Here is a 24,590-nt window from a genome sequence, read left to right as displayed (position 1 = left end):
TGCCAGCCGGATTACTTTCACCTGTGTGTGCCGTGTGGAGGGCTAAATCCTTTGTATTAAGCTGCAATGCTATGGTGGTATAGTAGTAATATTCATAAGCAGTATTAGTATTTTAAAGTGCTGCAACCTTTTTAAATTACTGACGGTAAACTAAATTGTTATGGATACATTTCCTGTCGATTTCAGCGCTCGTATGATGTTCTGGTAAAAACAAAAACATTGAGAATTGGAATATAAATTAAAACAATAATCCTAAACTGTGTTTGCCGTAATCACACTAAACAAAAGAGGTTCGATCGGTGCCTCTTTTTTCCCTCATTCACACTTTCTCGTTAGTCAAGAAATGCTGAGCAACTACCATGAGTGAATCAAATTCTTAGGCACCTCTCACAGAGGGAATCAATTCAATCCATTAGAGGAGAGGCAGCCTAATAGAATTAATATATATATATATTTATCTCGCTGCAGCGATCAGTGTCTTTCAATCTGCACAATAAACGCTTACATTTTTTGGGCAGCCAGTCAAAAAAAACAATGCAACCACCCTCGAGAATTGGAAAGCCGAAAGGAATAAAGGCAACTTGATGTCTGCGGCAACACGAATGTCGTTATTCACTCTGGATTCAAATTGACGGTCTTGCAGAATAATAATTTATGCGGCAAAAAAAAAAGAAAACAGGATGTAGTTACTGATAATTTGATTCGCCCACGATTAACGTCAAACAACTTCTGACTCGACCAAAATATTGCGGACCTTTTCTGCTGAAATTTTAACTTTTCAAATTACTGACTGGCACAGTATAATAAATAAATAAATGTAATAAAAAGCCGCAGCAGTGATTATAAATCGCTTAACTTTCCCACAGCGAACTTATTGCCATGCAAATAAAGCTAATGGCGAAGTTTATGAATGCTAATGAGGAAATATTACTCAGAATGGCGGCACCCAGAGGGGAAATCCAGACAAATGATGAATTAATACCTCTGTATTACACCGTGCTTGTACCTGGTGAGAAAGAAAACCCAACAGAATGATGGCGCACACATGCCGGCTTATGAAAATTAAGCAGAACCGTATGCAGGTGTTCACATGTAAGGCAAGGATCAAGTATGTGGCATTACTTAATGTTCTGTTCTATAAATGACTCGGCTATCCAGCTGGGATCAGTGGCTGGCATTGCGCCGCTGTCACCACCGCCATTTCGCCAGCCCACGCATGTCTGAGCACGGGGGCCTCTCCTCAAAAGTCAAATGTCAGATGTTATCCATCCCCGCTCGCAGAGAAGGACCCACCATCGGGGGCTCGGAGGCCCTGCTTCTGGGCTGGCGACGGAAAAACACCATTACTGAGCTTGTTGTGCTTCGGAGCGCGGTGGTCGTAATGTTCGCACCGTGACGACCATATTACCAACGGTTTGTTTGTTTGATATCTAACCGAGGGTCGCTCGGGTGCAAACTTTCATTCGGTACACAAATGCAGAGCACACTTTTGTTTCCACATTCAAAAATCGTAGCTAATTAGCAATAATTATGCATAAAAAATAAAAAAAAAAGAACTGTAGTCGCTGCAAATGCTGAAGTTGATTATAAAAAAGTTCAATGAATGGTGCGTGATGATGGTTGATTTGGGTTGAAAGGTAAAAGTGCCAAAAGATTCCTTGGTTTCAGGTTCTCTAAGGGCTGGGCAATATGTAGAAAATCTAATATCACGATATTTTGGACCAGATATTGATATTCTGCCGATATTGTGGGGTTGACCATTGGTGCTTCCATAAAATGTTTACGCGATGGGATTTTTGATAATTAAAGAACAGTCTGGTAAGTTCAGAAATGTAAATCATTATACTGTAATGCAGCATTTAAAACCAGGAAGAAAAGAAAACATACCATATCGATATATTGCTCATTTAAGTATATAAACTTGGGTTGTGGAAAATTCTGATTCTTGAACCAACGAGCACGAATTCTATACTAACAACAATATCAAACAACTGACTAACTTGGAAGCATTGGCGCTCATTAAAACGTAACGGTGGAAAGATTGCTCCTATAATTCAGGTTCTTCCGGTCTGGGACGAAAACACGGCACAAATTACGCAACTTCTTCTGCTTCAGTTGATTAAACTCTGATGAGTAATTACTATGCATGCGGCAGCGGCTCTCAGGAGCATTATGATAATGCGTTTTGGAAAACAGGTGGATGCAAAGCACTTATGATAAGTTGGACTGACACCTCGTAGCGGGGCAAACCAAGGCAGCTGAAAACAAATTACTTCACACCTATAGCCTGCAGTTATTTTGGAGAGGTGCTTTGTACACAGCCAGCGTCAGTGTTGTCATAATACTGATGCATTACCAAAACACGGACTTCTCCAAACTTGGATGAATAATGAGCGGAATTACTTTGCCGACGATCTGGTTGAAGAGTGAGCCGAAGGAAACCGGGGCTCTCAGATTCCCTGACAGCCCCTCCAAAAAAAAAAGACCAATCAATGGCTTTTAACCCGATTAAAGACCAAAGCAGACCTTTTGCCAAGCAGAGAAGGGAAAACACCGTGTTGAGACGTTGCTATACGTTGGCATCTCCTCAGCGAAAAGGAGCTTCAGATCTGCGTAACGCGACCAGGCCAAGTATCCCCAATGATCGTGTTAAATCTCTTAAAAAAAAAGGCCCCGTACTTGTTGTATCTATTTTTCATTAGCCTTCAAGTTGGTGGAGACTGGTAGGGGGGGGGGGGGGGGGATGATCTCTTGAAATATTCATCACAAAAAGCACCCAAGACATGCCGTGACTCCCTTTTAACGTTCAACCCCATTTTCTGAGCGGGGAACGTAGCCAAAAACACGACGGGTTATCTCTCTGTACCGAAAAGACCTCGTTGCAGTCATCACTTCGCTTAACTTTTTCTAAATGGCACAAAGCTCAGCCTAAAGGAAGCAATCAAGTGGAACTATATTTGCTAAGGGAGCTCAGGCTCGTCTTTTAATATAGTCAATGACTCCAGTCATGGTCTTTTGAACACTGTAGCGTCGCCTTTCCATCCTTTCTCAGCAGATAAATCTTTGAACGTGTAATGCTCACCGATGATCCGATCATTTCAAGCGGTTGAACCCTTGAAAAAAAAGAAAAAAAAGAAAAGAAAATGACTTAACGCGTCCCGACTGTGCACACGCCTGTTGTGATGTGCTGGAAGCTGGAGAGGATAATGGTCGCAACTAGTGCTGGAGCACAACCAGCACGGCCACGAATAAAACACATTCTGTCATCTCGATGCTGAGGGGGAGAAAGGGAGCGTTTTTTTGGCGTTGGTCTTCCAATGAGAGAAATCCCACTTCCAACGACACTAGGCGCTCATATTCTCACAGAAATTGGCAATTTTAAGGGGAGTGCTGCTGCCTTTAAGTCAACACAAGATGTCAACTGACATGAAACTGGGCAGGCAGCATTGCTCCAAGGAGGTGGTAGGTTGACTTGATAGTGATCTTTATTGCATTCTTATGGTAGACTGCAAAGGTGGAATGTCAGACCTGTAAAAAATGCACAGAAGGCAGGGAAGCACCTCCCCATATGGCATGAACACTAACGGCACACGATGGACACCCTCAACACGGGGAGATCACAAAACACAGGCGACATCAAGTAGTATTATGCAATGGTGAAGAAGAAGAAAAATAGAGCCTTGGTGAGACTATGCTTGGTGGTGCATGCAAAATTAGGGAAAATCGCCCTCGGGTAGAATGCACTGGTTGTGCAATATCTGCATGCATACTGTAAAGCTGTGCACTGTGTATATGAAGCGAGTGGTCATGCATCTGGCACAGCTGCTGCTAATGCAAACAGTGCATGTACAGACTAATGGGACAACATTTCTGGGGAGAATTCGCCGCTCTGGTCTGCACACTGGAGTTGCCCTCACTTCCTAGTTTACTGCTGCTGTCATAGCTCGGCTAACACCCTTCTTCCTCCATAGCACAGCAAACAATTTTTTTGCTGCTGTTGCTGCTGCTGCTGGTGCTGCTGCGACCGTGAATTCTTCCAAGTCTGCCACCGCTGGTCAGAGAGCCAGAGCCGTGGGCAGCGTCTCGTTTTCAGCGTGGCATGAAGAAAATACACTTACATTTCACCACCCTGTCCGTCGTAGATAACTTCGGTTCATCATTCGGCTTGTTTTCGGACATTTCCAGTGTGGTATAATATTGAGATATAGCAGAAATGAGACTGGGAGAAGAAGAAGAAGAAGAAGAAAAAAGGTCCCTGCGTTGCTCTTTTGCCGAACAACTCTCGAGTCTATCCGAGAAAAGGAGACCGCAGTGATCTCACTCGGTCCTATCAGCGGCCAAAAATACTTGCAACAGGGTTACAATTTCACTGCTGGTGCTGGAGGAGCTGCTCCGTCTGATTTACTGTTACTCTGTATCAAGTTGTATGAGCGCAGTGCGCAGTCTAAAGTGCTAACCCACAGGACCCGCCCCCCGACTCACAGCGACTCCTGCTATTGGTGGAGAGCGGGAGGCTGCCACTCTTCATGTCCATTCACTTTTATTATTAAAGGACTGTTTCTGTGTCAATCTGGTCTGGTATGAATAACTGGTATGCATTACTTATGATACACATTTGTGGCTGGCTGTGCACAATAAATACTCTGATGAACAGATAAAAAAAAAATAGTTCACAAAAGGCAGATAATATATTAGATGTAGCACAACATTGTGCATGGTCTTTATTGTATTTGTAAAGATAACATAGATTAATCAACATTTCTATAAATGTGCCAGTGTTAATCCACTGGTTAATTTTCAACTGCAGTTTTTTGAAGGTTGATAGTCTTGACTTGCTAAGTCAAGTTAATAAGGTATACAGACAAAAGTATGAGATAGTAAGGCCACAAAGTACGAGACAAAAGTCAGTCAAGATAGTGAGTGAAAGATTATGAGCTGAAAAGTCAAAATTATGAGATAATAAGTTAAAAAATCCTTCGATAAAAAGTTTAAATTATGAGAAGGTAAGTCAAACATTATGAGTTGGTAAGTGAAGGTTTTGAGATAAACTGTAAAAATGATGAGATGGTGAGTAAAGTTGTATTTATTTTTATTTTCATCTTTCTTTTTTTCATTTACTGGCTATGGGCCACTCAAAAACTAATCTCATCTGCATCATTTTAATTTTGCCCCACATTTAGTCAACGACAATAACATTAGAAAGATATCTGGAACACTAAATAAAGGCCAGACTTCGATGGAGTTTGCTCTTTTCATAGTTCCCTGAGGATGAACCCCGATAGCTTTAGTGAAATGCTGATCTTTCTATTTTGGATGCTTGAATACTTTTCCTCCAGTGCCACCCTCAGGATAAGAGCTGCAGCTTCACTTCTTGTTTGTTTACAGTGACAATAACATATCTCTTTGAGGTCACGGTTAACCTGGCATTTACTTATTTGTCGACATGTTTCCATACAAAAGTAGCTGACCTTAATGTCTGCTACAGGGGACGTGTTCTGCTCAGTCGAACTCACTACAGATCCTGTCTTTGTGGTTAGATCATGGTAGGCATACAGAAAATGTGAGCGAGTTAGAAGTGTGTGGATGTGCATGGAACAGAACGATCTTTCATTGGTGAGTCATCAGCTATGCACGGCACCGGCGATTTGCCTGAAGGAGACCTCAGCACTCACCTGCTCATTTTCTCAGCAGTTGTGGATTTCAGTTACCCCACTGCTGCCCGAAGGGAATACATGGTGGCAAACTGCTATTAGTGAGACACTGGTGTAGTATGAGTCAGTTGTTTGGCAGGTGAAGGCAATTAATGAAGCCATGAGCTTAACATTTCTCTCAATGATGGACTGTGTGTGTGTGTGTGTGCATAGGTCAGAACATCCCACTGCCTTTTTATTTCTGCCTGTAGTGGAGACATTCACACCAGATCATTAATTTTAACACGCGTCATGGCTCTAGTGCTCTGCTTTGCACCCATGGCTCTGTAGACTTAATTAAACGCCGGTCAGGTCGGAGACTCAAGTTTTTCTCTTTCTGATTACCTAGTTGTCAGCTTGGCAGCGACCTTTTCTGTTTATTATTTGCTATTTGCTGCTCATAGTTGTGCTCTGTCCTTTTAATGGCCTTTCATTGAATAGAACGTTATGGCTTTCTTTAGTTTGTGTGCTTTTGTTTTTTGTATTTCAGTTTAGACTACTTCCACTGTTGGTTTGTGTAGTTTTTATTCCATGATGATATATATATAAAAAAAAAAAATCCCAATTCTTGACTTCTTACGACTACACATTTTGTGTATTGGGTTTGGTTGTGCCACAGTTACATGTTGACAGCAAAAAAACAAACTTGTATGACAAGGCATTTAATGTCCAAACCACATAATCAATTTTTCCATCACATGGTGTCACGATCTTGGTTTTGATTTAGTTTGTTTCCAGTTTTATCTTGAATTTCCCTGCCTCACCTCATGTGTCCCCGTGTCCACTTCACTTCCTGCCTTTGTATGTTTTCTCGCCTTTGTAATTGTCTGCCACCGCCCGTGACTGAACCCTCCTGTGCCTAATCACCTACACACCTCCCCAGTGTCTTTAAGCCCTGTGTTCCCCTGTGTCTGTGTTGGTTCGTCTGCTAGGGCTTCCTGGTACGTTCCCTGCTATGCTTCATGCTTTGTTCCCGGCAGTGTTCCTGCTAATATCGCTTGTGCACATGTCTGAATTACATGATCCTGTTTTGAGTTGTTTTGCCCGTTCTTGTTTGCGTTGGGTTTTTAGTTACACAATTTAGGACTCCCCCGCTATAAATTTTGTTTTGGACATTTTTTATTTATTAAAGTCACCGTTTCATCATCCCTCTGTTCCCCCGGGTCTATCTGCATTTGGGTCCATCCCCTGTTGCCTCTTTGCCCCCACGTGACACATGGATGACGTACATTTAATTCTACTGGTTAAATTACTTAATTACTTGGAATTGCTGCCATGGAGCTAGTGCTGTAGTAAATCAAATGGAGCAAATTCCAGAGACTTAAAAAAATGGTCTCATTTCTTTGTCCATGTTGGTGTAGCAGGAAACTCCCTCTTATCTGAGCTCTTCCTGATAACAGCGGTGCTGTTTTCCATGTCACTGTGAAGTTGAACCTGCAGACAAACGGACCTGTAGCCATGAGCCGGACAGGTAAGCAGTCCCATTGCGTTGGTTATTTATTCACTCATTACATTTTTACTGGGGTAACGAAAACCAGTCATCGCTTTTAATATACGAGTCTTGCTGATTCATGACTATTTGCAATGCTCGGAGCAACAATATTGGCACAAAATATCTCGAAACATTAATGAAGTGTTGGTTGTTTTTGTATTGGACAATGTAAACATCAACAGTAAGATTTATGATCACTGTTAGGCCATTTCAATGCATCCTCTACAAACGTGTACGTTACTTTTCAATATGCTAGACAGAGTAAATGCAAAGATATTTTTCCCCTATTTGGGTCAGTTGCAGAAATATTTGGAGACTCTTTTACTACAGATATAGCTGATGCAGCCTAAATGCGTATATAAGGTAGGGGGAATGTTTGATTCCATAGAATACTTAAACACGTTCTCTTGTAGCTGAGCAGCTGTTAATCATCTATGAGCCGGAGGCAGAGCAATGGGCATCTTATCTGCATTCAGTCTTCACCGGTCCAATCTCAGAGGCTGGGATCTGCTGCTATGACATCGCTGCGGTGTCCAGTCGGCGGGACGACTTCCTCAGGCTGGTCCAGTACACCTGCAAGCTCCTGGTCCTCTCCAAGGGAATGCTGGAGGGTCTGTGCCAGAAGCGGCGCTTCTTCCTGGCCCGTGTGTTGAGTCCTGCGGCTCATGTGGTGGTGCTGCTGTGTGGGGTGGAGAGTCTGACCCCACTGCTGGAGCTGGTGCCCCTGAACGGCGACGAGTGCCTGCAGATCTCCAGTGAACAAGATCCTCATGAGTACCTGACCATTGTGACTGATATTGTGGGAAAAGGTAGGGAATTTGCACCAAAAGTTGTTTTTTTTCGTGAAACCTCAAATATCACTGACCACCTGTTGAGCCCCATGTGAGAAGATTCTGGCTTTAGATATGATTTTAATATTTGCTGCACTACAGAAAGGAAGGTCAAAGTGCAAAATACATGCTCTTTCACAATATTCCACCTCTAAAGAATTCTGCAGAATTGATTAATAGTGAAATCAAAGTATTTGTATAATTTACTGGGGACCTGAGGATGAAATCAAAGACCCCTGGAAGTCCCTGACCTTCTTTCAGAAGCCAGTGAGGTATCCAATCCCACCTCAGTTTCCTCACAAAAATGTCTTGTGCTTATAGTTAATATATCTCAACCTAAGAAGTGTCACTCCAATTCGGATGCTGCAGTTTTCAAAATCACGGAAACTCGAATATATATAATATAATGATCATTTATAGTAATATGAATCAATGAATAGTGGCCAGAAATATCTTAATGCGTCAAAGCGTGCATCCCAGTCTGCAAACCCGGAACACAATCACCCTCTTCAGAATGCCCTTCCTTCAGGAAAAGAAAATCACATGGCCTCGCCGTCCCCCTGCCTTAAATGCGAGGGGGAAAGAATGCTCATTATTTGTGAGAATGGCTGAGCAGCAGCTCGGAAACCTGTTTACTGACTTTTTTTTTCTCATTCCTGTGAATTGTGTGCTAAAGATTGACATCCATTGTTTTTTTAAGGCACCAGACTTCTTTTGTGACTCTGTGTGTGTCTCTAGCGTGTCCTCATCTGCCGTGTCAATTATCCTCCGTCTCCTTCCTTGTTTTTCCTAATTGCAATATTTGTATAAAATCATAAAGCGGAGGATGGGGCTTGTATTTCGACAGGTGTGTGCGCATCATATGATGCAAATAGTCTTTCCTCTTCGGCTACACTGACTATACTCTTTGTGAGCAATGCAAATTCAAGTGCACTCTGCATCACTTCATTGCACTGATACAGTGAAGGGCTTCAGGCCAGGATCACACAAATGGTTATATTTTAACCCAGGAGTACCTTCCCTATTCATACAGGACGATGCTGTTTGTTTGTTAGCACATGCAAAAGATATCTGGGCGTTTGACAAGTTCCAGTGTAAACTGGTGAATAAAGGGCACTTCATGACTGGTTTCTATGATCACGGCCTGAAAAGCTAAATCAACAGAGTTGGAAATTACGAGACCTTTCCCATTTCTATTTGCATGATTTAAAATGTCACTTTTAATCATATATACCAGAGATTTTTCGATTTAGTGTAATTTAACCTAGTTCGATTGTAAGTAACAAGACAAATATTCTACACAGCCATGTTAGTGGCTCTGTTAATCACAAAGTACAATGGAGGCTGATGGGAATATCATTAGTTTTGCAGGTATTTAGCCGATAATGGAGCTAGATTGCTAGGTAATTGCCAAGTGATTATATTATAACGATAACCCCGCGGTGGGGCCAAAGGAAACGTCAGGATCACCAAAGTCGGTACAGGATTCATCCTCTGCAGATCATAAATGTCAAATTTCATGGCAACGCATCTTTTAATTGGGAAGATAGTTCAGTTTGGCCAACATTGCCATCCCTATAACCACGTTACTTGCATGGCTAAAAACACTCCTGGATAGCTTATGGTGTCTGGAACACATTTAGTAGACATCACTGTGATGTTGCAGTAAATGTCCCATCTTTTGTAGGTGTGTTAGCGGCGGCAAACGTCAACCCCTTGACACGTCAACAGTTCGGATCAGAGCAAAAGGCGGAACAAATGCAGTCAAGCGTCAAATCCAACATTGTGGTCGTTCCCTCCAGAGTTCCATGCAGGGTGAGACACTCAGCCAGTGTTTGTTTTTCATAAAGAGTCCTTAACATTTACTGCATTGCAGTTCGCTGTACTGTCTCTTTGGCAGAGCTCTACGGAAGTGTTCATTCTGTTGAAAAATGAGTCGGCTGGCAGCGACGCAGAGGTGGAGTTCACTGGTGAGAATCAGACGCTGAGGGTGAAGCCCGCGTGCTGGAATGAGCGGATCCTGTGCGTCAATGCACCAGGTGAACAAAATAACAATGAGCGTGTGATTAAAATACTATACAATGAGAGATTAAGTTCAGCCCAGCCCGTGTACAGTATCTGTATGTTTTTTCTATTGCAGATTTTCCAGCAGGAAATGTAAGAGTGACCGTGTATAGCAGTGGGGTGCCACTGAGCAAGGCACAGCTGCAGTACTACAGCAACATGGAGGAAATAACCTCCCTTCTGGCGAGGGCAGCAGACCCTGTAGATTTCATGTGTCAGGTAAAGTCATTAAAGGGCCGTTTCAAATGTGGGCATTTACCAGGCGGGCTAACAAATATTGAGTTGCACTATGGGAAATGTAGGATGGTGTTTTTCGAGTTTGACCCCATGCCAGGGACAAAAAGTCAGCTCATCAGGTCTTTTGATTTTGATCACTCTTCAGTGTGTTTGCCAGTCCCACTACTTCTTTATGGCAGTGCAGTACTAAAATGGAGTAGCACTTTAATAGAAGGTTTTTTTCTGTGTATGAAATCATAGTCTGGAGAAGAGCCAACTGCAGTCGGCAACACGGCCAAACCTTTCAATGGCAATGCTGTAATGAAGATGAACATTAAGTATTTCGAAACTTTGTTTGCATGTTACTTTCTGTAAAAAAAAAAGTCAACTTAATATTACACTATACTCAGTTTGTCCAAGCAGTGGGCATACCTCAAACGTTAAACCTCCAACACTTGCAAATATATTCAAATAACTCCATCAATCATTGATTTAGGAAGCGCATTGGAATGCTGTTCTATTCTCTCCCCCCCTTAATAAAAGTACATTTTCCAAGGCATTGTGAATGTTACTTAGTGACTCATCGTTATGCAACGCAGTTACAGGACATTAGTCAATCGCCGCCCCGAAAACACTGCTGATAATCGATCCCCTTCGAGTCGTTGGAAAGACGCAGAGAAACAGAAAATGAATTGAATCTACATATTTTCTGCTGATGTGTATGTGCGCCACAGTTTCCCTACTCCTCTCTGGAAATGAAGAGACAGCAGGTTTCGGCCTTCCCACTGCCATGAACACTTGATTCGATTAGGTCTCTTTTGCTGAAGAGGCAAACTTGAGCATTGCCAAAAGAAGAATTTGCCAAGAGAATTTCAAACAAAAAGTCTGGACCCACACAAATGGACTCTGATGCATTTGGTTATGTTCAACTTTGCCTCTATAGACTGTACGGCAACTTAAAAATCCATTGTTTTAAATGCTGCTTTTGATGGACTTTTAGTTGCTTATTTGCTTGTGCTGACTTGCCTGGCCTCAAATTATTTCAATATGTGTCCAGCTTGTGAACTTGTCTGTCTCTCTGGATTCCAGGCTCTTCAGGAGTCCTCTGTGGAGAAGCTGGACCAGAAGTTGTCCTCCATGTTGTTGGCGGGCATGCCCAGCGGAGGATTTCAGGGACTGCATTGTGAAAACACACCTGGAAGAGGTACAGCACTGTGGGATTGCTTACTCTTTATCACAAATAATTTGTTCTCTATGTATTCTGTATAATATTTAAATGCAGTGTTTGAAGATATACCCCCAAAACCCAGTAGTATACAGTTCATAATTGTGTCTAACACTTTTTCCACACATGCAGATTTATAAATATGTATCATGTCATGTTGAAACAAGAGATGATCAACTGATGTGCCCCATAGAAGACATTCGCAGCATTTATGCAAATGCTGTACCACATCACAATGTCAATTGGATTCACTCCTTTCCCTCCGAGCATGTTGTTTATGCAACAATGTGGGCTAAGCACAAGTTTCACAGTTAGAATGCGTTCCTGTTGCAAGATGCACATTATCCACCATGAAAAGGAAGCCTTCCATTACTTCTTGGCTCATTATGTGGCAGATTGATGGCTTCATCAGCCGCTAAGATTGATCCCAACTCTGCTAAAAAGTAATTTAAAAAAACAACCCAAAACGGGTCAATAAGTGCCTCCGAGCTGTCTTCTATTCGACTCTCCTGATTGTCTTAGATTGCACACATCGGGTCAAGTTATGGAAGGAAGTGGTGAGTGGGGATTTTCTTTTTTTTTTAAAATTATAATCAGAGCTCCACCATGCAGACGCCCCATCGCTCCTCCACTTCGCTGCCCGGTATGGATTCAAGAGCGTCTCCAGCCTGCTCCTGCTGTGTCCAGGTGCTGAGCGAGCGATGCACACAGCCAATCGCCATGGACAGACGCCCACTGAGATCGCCATGAGTCACGGCCATACAGAGCTTCACGTCTTATTGACGGAAACACTGGTAACTATTTCCATATGAACTATTCACAGCTCTCAAATAGGGTTTCATTCATTTTCTATGCTCCGGATAATTTTCGCCTCTGCTCCAGTTATGCGTCCTTGCAACATGCCAGTAAATATCATATTGGCTTTATTGACCCTGTATACAACAAACACATTTCTCAAAATGCCAATATCCGATGGCGGCTTCACACATTCAGTGCTCTGTGAGCTAATGAAATCCACCCGATGACATTATTCATCATCTATAGAGCTGGCTGGATGTGATGTCACCTAAAGTATTGGAATTGGAATTCTACGGTTTTCAGTTACCTGCTGACAGCTGAGCAAAACAACACATGCAGGAACACTCTTACTAACACAAATACAGCGTTAGGGCTACGAGTGAGTGGTTATCACTAATAAACAGAATGGAGAGGATAGAAAGGGGGAAAGCAGGGAGAGTGCAACCTCACTCCCTCCTATCTAGTGTCTTTACATCCAGCGCATGGCACAGTTGGTGCTCCATCTCATCCTGAATTTGTTTGGCCTGCGAGGTTCCTAATGGAACACCGCCACAGATAATCGAAAGGCTGCGTTTGTTCATGCATGCACAATGGCTCAGAGCGCAGGTCGTCTGCATACATTCAGACAATCAATGCAGCCACTAACTATTTTCTTGCGTAATGGCTGCCATTTCCCCGTGTTAAGAGGAAGAGCCTATTCCTTTTCAACCTCCCATCTCATTGTGTGGGGAGAAACATAAAAGCAGCAATCCAAATTTAATAGATCCTTTGCATGCATGCACATCCTTTTATTTGATAATTCTGAAGGACACTAGGATCATCATGTTTTTTTTGTTTTTTTTTCCCCAATGCTAATTTAATTAGGCAGTGAGGACATTATCATTAAAAGAAAGACATGATGTGCCCAGTGGTGTAACATTAGCAAAGACGGCAGGCTGAAAAAAAAAAAAAAATCTGGTGTGTCCTGCAAATATTACACTTGATGCAAGAAGCAAATTAACATTTTCACACAAACATGATTCACTTTTATGGAAAAAATAAAGAATACTTACAGTTCCTGCCTGTATGTTTTTGAAGAGAGTAAAAACAGCTAGCCTGGAACTATCCGAAGGTAAACACAAACAAAATCCATCAAGCATCACCTCTAATGCTCACTATTAAACTTAACATGTTTACATCTCATTTGTTTAATCCCTACAAAATCTGAAATATAAACGACTAGAGGTTGAGGTGTTATGGGAGGTTATGTGCCAGACTATTTCTTCGCCATGCAGGCGCAGTAACTTCCTTGAGTCTCATCATCGTGAGGTTGCCAAGCAATTCAACTCAATTTATTCTTGTATAGCCCAAAATTTGCCTCCAGGGCTTTACAATCTGTACACATGAGACATCCTCTGTCCCGGGACCCTCACATCAGAACAGGAAGCACCCCCCCCCCCCCCAACAAAAAACCTTTAATGGGGAGAAAAGAGGAGGAAACCTTAGTGAGAGGAGCAGCAGGAGGGATCCCTCTCCCAGGATGGACAGAAGTGCAGAAGATGTCACGTGTACACAATAGATGTCATGTGTACAGATTGTGTGAAGATTTTTGTTATCTTTGGACAGAAACAGGCTAGCAGTTTCCCCCTGTTTCCATGCTTTTGGCAAAGCTAAGCTAACTGGCTGGCTGCAGATGCAAACTTGCTAACATGAAAGCAGCATTTAAATGAATCAGGAAGTCAATGTGGAGCTATGTGGAGTTTCATCTAAAACACTGCGATGTATTTCTAAACCAATTGTTTTGTACATACAATCGTGTTCCTCTAACTATACTGTACCTGTTGTCATAAAAAAAGGTAGTGAATTTGAAATACTACACTTCAAATATTTCAAGTACAAGTAACTCAAATTGCACAACTTGAAACAAAATACTTGCGTCAAAAGCTTGCATCAGCAGTTGAATCAGATACTTGTCAATTGGTAACAGAAATCATGCTCATTCATTCATATGAAAATCCCTGCTACAGTCTTCCCTAATAACACTGACAACTTTTAACATTCTCTTATGTCGTGAATCAACCTAGAGTATCGCCCCTCGAGGGAAATTGAGACACTCCAACAGCTGTTGCAAATGTATTTATCCCCCTAGCAACGCTGCTAATTGAGAGTGACTGCAGATGGTGCGAGGTTTGATCAGATTGCTCTAGTGAGTCAAAGTGCTCGCAGTGAGTCGGCTGAGCTGACAGGGGAGTGGTAGAGTCAAACAGAGGTCTCCCCACAGGGACTTCAACAAGCCTATAGATGCAACATAACAGACAGATTAGACGTGCACAAGCAACTGACATTTGCGGTTTCCTTGGAGGGTAATTAAAATGCATCTTAACAGCAAACTACATGCATACTGTGCTCGTGTGCCGTGTCAGAGGAAGTATAAGAGGACGTATGTGTCGTGGTGTTTTGTTCTTGCCTCCTTTTTTTTTTTTTTTTGCACGGCAGTTTCATTAACTCATCTGCAGTGTTTCCCCCCACCTCCAATTAATCAAGCCACGCTGCATCAGTGGTTTGGGCATCGGTGTAGCAGAACTCTGTCAATAAAACCAGAGATGGATCGGTCCCCTGCTTCATACACAGGCTGAATCACTCACAGGCCCTGCATCAGATCCACGAGTCTGCCCTGGCACCACACTTCTTTGTTAATTAGCTGTGAACCGCTCCAGAGGGGAAAACTGAATTATTCAGGGGGAGCATAACTAGAATATAAATAAAGAAAATGCTATTATCTGCGATGTTTATGTCCACAGACTGCAATGTGCCCCGCTCATCGTAATTACTAACACAAACACACATTGTCCTTATTTAATATTTTAGTACTGGGTCACTTGGCATTTAGATGGACTCTGCGCTCCTAGATTCCACTGCGTGCTCTCACACAGAGCAGAGCAGGGCTCGATTAAATGCAAATCAGCTTGCAACTGTATGGTCCTCAAAAGAACTGTTTACGTGCTGCATGCCGTGTCTCTCTACTCAAATGCAGCATAGACAAATTAGGTGTCACACGCTAATCCAGGGATTTGCTGATTCCACCGACCCTATTTTGCATGTTTGTTCGGTCAGTGACAGCACATCACATTACAGGCAAACTTCACAGATTTGTTTATCATTTGAATCATACAGTCATCCCTTTTTCTAAAAAAGAAACAGTTTTCATCCCTCAAGCTATAGGTTGGACTGGGCTACAGGAAAAATAAACATTTATCCAACCACTTTGAGTCAGTCTTCAGCTATGCTAGCAGAGTTGCTTCATGAATGGCACTGTCGGTCCGCTAACATTTCTGGTCAATGGATTGTATCAAAATATTATAGACATTCATGGTTCCTAGATGATGAATCCTGAGTTTGGGGATCCCCTGACTTTTCCTTTAGTGCAACCATTAGGGTTGACATTCAATTTGTGGTTCAGCTGTGCTTTGAGTTCAGCGCTAACTAGCAAATATTAGCATGCTAAATAATAAGTCGGCATGGTAAACACCATACCTGCGAAACACCAGCATGTTAGCATTACCATTGTGAGCATATTGACATTTGGCTCATAGCATCACTGGGTTTAAGTACAGCCTCAAGGAGCTGCTAGCATGGCTGTAGTCTTGTTATATAGGCCGATATTAGCATGCTAAATAATAAGTCGGCATGGTTAACGCCATACCTGCTAAACACCAGCATGTTAGCATTACCATTGTGAGCATATTGACATTTGGCTCATAGCTTCACTGGGTTTAAGTACAGCCTCAAGGAGCTGCTAGCATGGCTGTAGTCTAGAAAACTAGAAATACAACACCTAGTTTGAGGTGTTTCTTTGCCTGTTGAGCTGACCACTTCTTATTTTCCCCTAGCCAAAAAAATAAGTTGTGCAGATTTTGTCTGCACGTCACTGAAGTGATGGGTTAAGTGTTACACTCTACTATCTGCCACAAACCCAACACTCTTATCCTGAAACCACGATGTCAAAAGACAACCAGCACGCTGGCACTGAGAGCCGAGACGAGCCAGCTTGTGAATTGACCATTTCAGCCGCCGAAAAACCGATTTACGCTCCTTATCTTACTCTAGATTCACTTGAGATTTGCTCTGCCTCTAACAAAATCATGCCTGCTGTTTTGTCTGAAGCACTGCTGCTTGGATTGCGGCGGTGAAAGTGAATTTGTCTGGAATGCCCCGGGGGCTCCTGCAGTTTCAGACATCTGTAAAATGATTCAGCATTCGTGGTTAGTAAATAAATTCCTCTCCCCTGTCCAGAAATTACCTCCGAAAATACCACATTGTGCTCACAGCATCTAACTATTAGAATTCAATGTTCACGCTGCGGTGGTAATTAACCCGTCCCTTCTACCTGTTGGGCTTGATATGAACCTCCACTGTTAAGTAATGTATTCATGGCAACCAATCAGTAATGATGCAGTAGTAGGAATGGTGTAATATTGTAATTGAGTCATGAGTGGCTGTGTTGCTTGGAAACTGCACAGAGAGCTTGGCGGGTTATACGGAGGACATCTTGATCAAAGTGAGCTGTATCTCATATGTTGTTATTTATATTACTGACTGAGATTGTTATTGAACTAGGAATATATCGTATAGGTTTACGTGCATATATTATGATAGAGTCTTTATTGTCTTCTGTTTTGAGGCAAATTCAACAATACAGCTGCTTTAGAGACACATAATGCTCATTTCCAGGACCTTGTATTTTGGGTCTGCTAGATCATGTTTACATACTTTAATGTTGAAAAAAAGAAAAATGTCTCATGCAGTCGCCTGAATATCCCGGTATATTCTAAATGAGTGCAAGTGGCATAGGAAGGGGAGCCAAATCCGAATGGCTTGTTGCAACAAGTTGTCAAATTGTTTCCGATCAAGGCAGTCCACAAAAGACTGAGTGGGTCGCCTTATTTCACAGTTTGTGTGATTGTAGGCACTCCAGATACCCAAATGTATGTGCACAAGCATTAAAAGTGAGTTTTTTCCCAATAGGTCCCCATTAATACATTGTAATTATAGTTAAGTGTACACTGTAGCGATTAGTCCAAAAAGTGTTGTGTTGTGAAATAGCATTTATTGCATTTCCTTAATGGTTCCGATGTCAAAAAAAAAACGACTTTTCAAAATGATGATGGAACTCTTCAGTTCTTCTCATTTCTATCAGAAGTTGAAATGCAGCAGTTAATTGATAGCCGTACCGCGATCTAATTACGGATGCAGTCTAAATATCGAGCCATGGGCCTTGAATTGCTCACTAAATGATATGTTTGGACTGAAAGGGGAAGATTTGTCTGATTTCATAATTACCCTGATCATAGCCCTGTCTGTCCCTCAGCATGCTATTAGCAGATAGGCCGACTCTGCAGCAGCGTCGCTGTCAGAGGGAACACTGCTCTCTGTTATCCAGCAGCAGGCGAGGTAACTTACAGCCACCTCTCTCCAATTCCAGCGATAGCTCTGAAATTGCTTTCGCCACAAGTTGATGTCCTAACAGATGCGGCGGGAAAAACCTCAATTAACAGTCTCGAGGTTTGTCACAAAATGACATGAGAAAACTGCGTAATAAAGCACGGCATGGAGGCAGATATCAGCCTATGGTGTGACGGAGCTTAATGGTTTTAGTATTGTGAAAAAAATGCAGCCTTACATAGCAAATGCCCAGCTCCAACGTAACCGATAAGACATGTCTTTCCCTGAAATGTAAATTGCCTCTATCGAGCCGCTTCTTTGTGATTTGGAAGAGGCATAAAACGCATCTCTTCATTCTCTGTTATTGCAGAATATGTTCGGCTCAGACGAGGACAATGGGGATGCCGGTTTGTACGAAAGGATGTGCGCTGCAGGTGAGTGAAGGACTGATGGGAAGTGGGAGGACAGAGGAAAGCTGGTAATGGTGTTTGTTCTATCCCATCACATCTGTATGCCGAGTTGCTGTTCATTTCCGAGCACTGAATATTCCCCCCCCCCCCCTTGCCGATGGGCACAGCGTGTAGCCTTGCCTCCGATGTAGCTGTAAACGGTAGCAAAATCAGCATGCAGAACTCCATCGTCACACTCGGGCAACAGTGCTGTAAACACTTTGTGCATTAGGGACTCCTTCCACCGCACACCCACAAAAAGAGCACGAAGAGGGGGAGGACGAGGACATCTACGCACCGCTGGGGGTGAGTGATGAATACGACACCATCCTGAACTCCACAAAAGCCGTGGACATTGCCAGACGCCCACCAGCGCCCACGCCTCGGCCCGAGATCACCCACGTGGAGGACAGCACCCCTTACATCATTAAAGGTAACTTATGAGTCTTGTGTTGCAATCCTTTTGCCCCCGTTTTCTTCCAAATCACAGGACATGATGGAGCTGATTTGGAGTAAAAAAAAAAAAAAACACTGAGTCATGCACAGTATGCGAGGGGGGAGTTTGGGAGAGCATGTGGGAGGGAGGAAGTGCCTGGAATGTGCATTGCCAGTAGAGATGCTTTCTTTTTTTTTTGCAACGTAGTTTGTTTTGATCCCATACACCACAACATAACCCCCCCGCCCCTCTCTCTGCAAAAGAAACCGTGAGGAAAGAGAAAGCCCACAGTCTCTAACTGTTCAATTTCAGCTGCGTGAATATTTCATGAAGATGAAACATCCAAACGTAACTGGTATTATTAAGGCTTATGAATCATTAAAACAGCTGCGATTTCTATCCCTCTCTTACATCTTGCAAACGCAAACGTACACACATGCTTTTCGACAATTAATTGTTATTCCCACAGATATTACACTCGTCCCCCGCTAACCATCCCTTGCATATTCAAAAACACACAAACACGATTTTAATGACGTAAGCGCCCTATCTCCATCATGCAGTTTGTGCTTCCCGATGGGGCCTACAAGGCAACAAACAAAAAAAAAGAACCAGTGCACCACTGAACTCCCTGCATCCCAACCATCCCCTCAGTAACAGAGAAGGAACTACCGTGCTGCCATCTGCAACCACTCTTGGTCAGACCGAGGCCAAGTCAGCCAGAATAAGTCATTACACATGTTTTCCATCGTCCTTGTCCCCAGAGTGCACGAGGGAGAGAGGAGAGGGATTTTGGGGTTTCCATCCATTGAGACAGCGGAGCTTCAGAAACTGCACAAGGATCACATTTTGCTCCTCACTCCCGCTGCCACACAGTGAGAGATGTGAGAGTGTAGAGATGAGGCTCGGTGGAGGATTAGGCGAGGAGCCAGTTATTGGAGACCACTGCGCAAGTGGAAATAATGAGGGGGGGGGGTTCTGTTGTGAGCAGCGTCTCCAGCTCAATGAGGCTAAAATGCTGAAATGTGAATCAAATTGTGGAATTACTCTGCTTGTAAACTACACTGAGAGTAATGTACACGCTACAGTCATGTGGATCTTGCCCCTCAGCTTCATTAGGAATTGAGCCACAAAGCCAGGCTTGTGTTGTGAGCAAGCCGCGCTCGAACATGAAGTGGAAAGGAGAGACGCCGTCATGGAGGAAATGGTCAGAGGTGGGGGATTATCTTTCAGGGTGTGGATGTTGAATTTTAATCCAGTGTTTGGTCACACAGCCGCAGCTCCTCCGCCCTCCTGACAGCTAAACAGTGTAGCCTTTCATAGTGAGCGCGCTCACAACCAAACCAGAAGCATCATTCAGGGGCGTTTAATTCAATCCAGAGCTGAATGCGTGTCTTTCTCCGAGAGAAACTAATTCAAGCTCTGGAAGGAAAAAACAAGGGTAAATGTAATTTCACATGCATTTAGATTAAATTGTATTGGTATATTTCGGAAACATTTAGATTGATGGGATGTTTGTTTTCTGCTGGCTGTTCAGATTTAGCAATCCACTCAATAGGTTGTAGGTTTAGGCTGTGGCGCCATCGTGTGGAGGAATTGTTCAAATGTAGGCACGCAGATCTTTTGTACAAATTTGTGAAATCAGCTCCGGCCTGAGCCTGGCAATGTATTCAGTGAGGGTGATGTCAAGAAGAAAATTCTCCGAATTGAAAGTTGAATGTCATGTTACATTTTAGTAATATTAATTATTGTATTGTGTTTTACAGTGTTCCAGCGGAAGACGACGCCGCAGAGCGACGCTGATCTGTATTCACTTCCCACTAAACAAGGTGAGCGTCAGGTGACACAGGGGGATACCATCAATCAAAGAGTCACTCCAGCAATGTAGTCTTGCACCTCCATAAAGTTGTGGAGCTCACAAGGGACAGATTACAAAAAGAATGTAGTCTAGATCACAACAGATGTCTCCTGACTTTTTTCTGACTTTTTAAAGATCATTTTTTGGCAATTATGTGATAAATACCTTTTATAAGACAGGGTATACAGTTGAGAGGTAGACTGAAACAGAGCAGTGTATCACAGCAGCAAAGGTGCACATTACGGTTTGTGTCTTAACCACTTGGAGTTTTAATCTGCATATTAATGCACAGACAGTTCAATCACCACTCTCTGGCTTTATCATTCACTACCATAAAGACAGTCGCAGCCATCATTTTGGATCAAATATACAAAAACCCTTCAGCTACAGTACAGTTGCCATGCATTTCTGTTTGCACTGTCTCCAAAAAATAATTAATTTCTCCCTTCTGGGCCGAATTTCTATTCTGACTTTGAGATGTGCAGATTGTAAATGTTATCCTCGTAACAGCAGGACTTTTACCCGGCCAATGAGTTTAGCCGGCTTCTCGCTTATGATTGACAACCTGGTGGATTTACCTGCCGGGTTCTGACATAATATGCATTTATGTATGTCCAAAATAAATACAAATCAAAGCGTAAATGAGCTGCTTCTGCTATTGCGCACCTACAGAGACACAAAGCCATTTTGAGTGACGGGTCCAAAGATCATCACAGTCACCCAGAACATTACCTGCCGTCGTCCTGACTCCCTGACATTACAGATGTGGAAGCTAAATCCCACTATCAGCAAGTCCCCGCTATGAAGGCCATCTGGAGTGGCTTTATGCCCTTGCTTGCCTTATTTCTGTCACACAAAAAAAAAAAACTGTTCAATTTCTGATGTTACATTTGAGATCTTGCTCGTTAACTTGTCCCCACTTGTGTGGCGATTACTTCGTGTTTTCCACCAGATATTTGACATTTCTTTTTATGCCATTTTTTTTTATTGAGTTGCTGCACGCGGGCGGGAGGACAGCGTCTCCTCCACCTACGACACCTTTGTGCCAAACCAGACAAACGGGCTGCAGCAGCAGCTCATCGAGCTCCAGCAGAGGGTGAAGGCCGGTTCACTCACTGTGGACGGGGCCCTGGAGCGCTTCAGCGAGTGGCAGCGGGCTCAGAAGGGCATGGACGCCGTCCAGCAGGTACGGTCACTATCGCACACTGTGATCGCACCCACACATGGACTTGGAATGAATGAGCAATAGCCGGAGCAAAACCCTAATAAAAACTATAACCATCTGTTGCTCATGCCCATGCCAAGCTGCAAAAAGCAATCTACTCACAGGAGAGCACGAGGGTACAAGCAAACGTCTACCTTATGAGGAAAGGAAAGGGCTGTTCATGGAAACATGCAGCGATGGCTCCACAGAGAGGAGAGAGGGTGATGGAGAGCCACTTACCGCTGGTTGTCTTGCACTCGGTACTTTCACAGTGCAAGAAGGGAACATGTGATTAAAGGCGTGGGCGGTGTGGCACTGTTTTGAGCTTCTGTTTGAAAGATTGAATCCAGTGGTTCCCAAATGTAGGGATTGGACCCTTCCTAAGAGTCATAAGATGAAGATATAAGATGATGAACGGGAGAGGACAGAAGAACAAATACATTTTTTTTCCACGCAAATGTAGGACTTTTAACTTTTGTCATTGCAGTGTTTGTGCAAATTGATTATCTAACCTCTTTGGGATTTAAAAAAGAAAACAAATGTGGGAAGTTACGAAGGGAAATGTCTCTTTATATCTAAATGCGACAATGTAAAATCTGAGTCTGATAAATCACCAGAGCTCTTGGTCTACTGTATATAAATAATATGTAAATGTTTGTGGAATTAAATGCACTCTTTCATGCTTCTGTGGTTGGTGCATTTTTAGACATTGATTGCAGTTTTCCAGCGCACCTCCAAAGATTTATGAGCAAACTGCAAAACTTTGATCGATTCCTTTTCTCAGCCAGTGGAAACACATCATCATATATGGAAATCTCATCATTTGAAATAAGTGGGCGTGTGTGTCTGTCTAATACTAAAGCACTGCTCTTTGTCTCTACGCAGGAGAAGTTTAGGGATCTGAGAGCCAGAATAGTCAACAGCAGAGAGGACGGCGACAGCGTCTATGGTAAATATTCCTCTTTCCTGGATGTGAGGGTTAAGCTGTGCTGTCATCACAGTGAGGCTCCACAGAGCTGCAGCTTTCCTGGAACTTCAACTTCAAAATAAATAACATGCAGCGCCGTTAAAGCTGGAACAAGTAGCCCCCTTACGGTATTAAACTGTATACTGTAAATGGCTCAGAAACTCTTCTCTCCCCACCAGATAAAATCAACATTGTTCATCACACGCCAAGTGAGTCTTTAAAACCGCATCTCTGTGTGCATGGAGGAAAAACCTGTGCTTGCATGTCTTTGTAGTTTCCCCAGTCCCTGTTGCAGTGGTGGGGAATTAATCCTCGGGGAAGTGTTATTTAATCAAATCCCAAGTGCCCTGTTTTGATCGAGTGAGTTTCACTTGCACTAAATGGGAGTTTTTTTTCCTTTTCTTTTACTGAACAATTCTCTGCTCAGCTGTGCATATTGGATCGTTTCCCTCCAGGTGTTACAGTGAGTCAGAGTCGAAGGGGAAGCCAAGCAGTGGAGTCTGAATGCTACAGCAAGCCACTTAAAGGACAGCTTGTGAGTTTGCTTCAGCTTGGCATACATGTGTTTGGTTTACATGATACTGAATGTTGTTGGAGTTGAACCGGTCAAAACAAACATTAATGCCGAACAAACCAGTAACAAGTGTCCATCTGAATTGTTCCGCAGCTGAGTTTGTTCTCGAAAGGTGATAAATGGTGAAGGTAAGACTGAAATCAATGAACCTAGTTTTCTATTTATAATTTCAGCTAAATTCAAGCTTCTTATAAATTGTCACATTTTTTCATATTTGCAGGCCCCGTCATCACTCTACAGCGACTCTATTCTCCCACCAGATGTTTCACCACGTATTTACGTTTCTCAAAGTAATAGGAGAGTAATGACAGATTTCATTTTATATATTTTCTACTGTTTGTTCATCAGTAATGTACAATATGTGTGACGTTACCTTTGTAAGCAAATGTACATCTTCAGGATCAATTTCTTAATTTTGTAAAATGTCTCATGAAATGTTTCCATGTCAACAACAATCTTGTTAATTTTGAAAGTTACACTTAATTAAACTAATTAGACTATTTATTACACGTTGAATTCAATGTCACCATATTGTCAATAATTCAGCGACTAATATTGTAATAACTTTTTGTTAATTTCTCACACAGTGAACAAGTAAATTAAATACAAATAAAAAAAAAAATGTTAAAAACAGCGTAAAAAGTGTAATATGTTTTCATGGGTCTGTGGATCAATATCCCAGCAAGCATTGGCCTAAAAAAGCCTTCAAACCTTTGCCTCTAGAGGGCGCTGTATCTTTAAATATATCCATCACACTCACTGTGTGAAGCAACCACAGACATCTGTCAGACCCAGAAGCACCTGCTGACCTCATGATGGCTTCCAGACAAGCTGTGGTTAAAAAAAAAAAAAAAACTATCCATACATGTTTATGAACGTAAACAGATCAGCAACAGATTGGTTCGCATCAGCCAAGACATGTCAAATCGAATCTGCTCATTAAATATAATTGAAATAAAATGAAAACTGTAAAACTGATACAACTCAGCTCACTGGGATGAACAGAAATATCCACAGAGGGGTGCTGTAACAGCAAGTGACTGTAAAATGAAAAGGTCAAAGGCTTAATTTTCCTGGGAAACTCATTCTGTTCAGCTGCCGTAGTGCAGGCATCTGTGTGTGACAAACGGCTTTAGAATAATCTATTTTAAAAAGCGCAAAGAGGCCTTTTTAAATCACATCCATTGAATTACTGAATAATAAACGCTTCCTGTATATACTTGTCAAAATTTGCTGTGAGTTACCAAACTATTCAGGCATTGGCACAAATGCACATAGTCTGACACACACACACACACACACACACACCAGTGTGTTGGTGCAGCCCAGCCTGTGCCTGAATGAATGAATAAGAGCTGCATGGGGA

At 42.6% G+C, this 24,590-nt stretch overlaps 2 protein-coding genes across 4 annotated transcripts in view; one reads left to right on the top strand and one right to left on the bottom strand.

Moving 5' to 3' along the window:
- The window catches only part of LOC306714737 (protein phosphatase 3 catalytic subunit alpha), a 78,466-nt gene extending 74,071 nt beyond the window's left edge, over positions 1 to 4,395 (bottom strand). For all 3 annotated transcript variants that reach the window (XM_079184857.1, XM_079184859.1, XM_079184858.1), the window contains exon 1: positions 4,119 to 4,395. In XM_079184857.1, coding sequence (XP_079040983.1) covers positions 4,119 to 4,179 — 61 coding nt within the window. In that variant the 5' untranslated portion in view covers positions 4,180 to 4,395. The remainder of the gene's footprint in view (positions 1 to 4,118) is intronic.
- A 2,743-nt stretch (positions 4,396 to 7,138) lies between these two features.
- Positions 7,139 to 23,800, top strand: LOC306714654 (B-cell scaffold protein with ankyrin repeats-like). Its single transcript, XM_079184732.1, has 16 exons — positions 7,139 to 7,161; positions 7,596 to 7,991; positions 9,700 to 9,827; positions 9,913 to 10,051; positions 10,153 to 10,295; positions 11,382 to 11,496; positions 12,115 to 12,311; positions 18,107 to 18,170; positions 18,418 to 18,618; positions 20,388 to 20,450; positions 21,472 to 21,665; positions 22,569 to 22,632; positions 22,830 to 22,859; positions 23,106 to 23,185; positions 23,318 to 23,352; positions 23,445 to 23,800. Exons 1-15 carry the CDS (start codon positions 7,149 to 7,151, stop codon positions 23,348 to 23,350), a joined length of 1,860 nt encoding a protein of 619 aa, XP_079040858.1. The 5' UTR covers positions 7,139 to 7,148; the 3' UTR covers positions 23,351 to 23,352; positions 23,445 to 23,800.
- The last annotated feature ends 790 nt before the right edge of the window (positions 23,801 to 24,590 follow it).

The sequence above is a fragment of the Pholis gunnellus genome (assembly GCF_910591455.1).
Source record: "Pholis gunnellus genome assembly, chromosome: 23".
Taxonomy (NCBI): Eukaryota; Metazoa; Chordata; class Actinopteri; order Perciformes; family Pholidae; genus Pholis; species Pholis gunnellus.
This window is presented reverse-complemented; position numbering and strand designations above follow the sequence as displayed.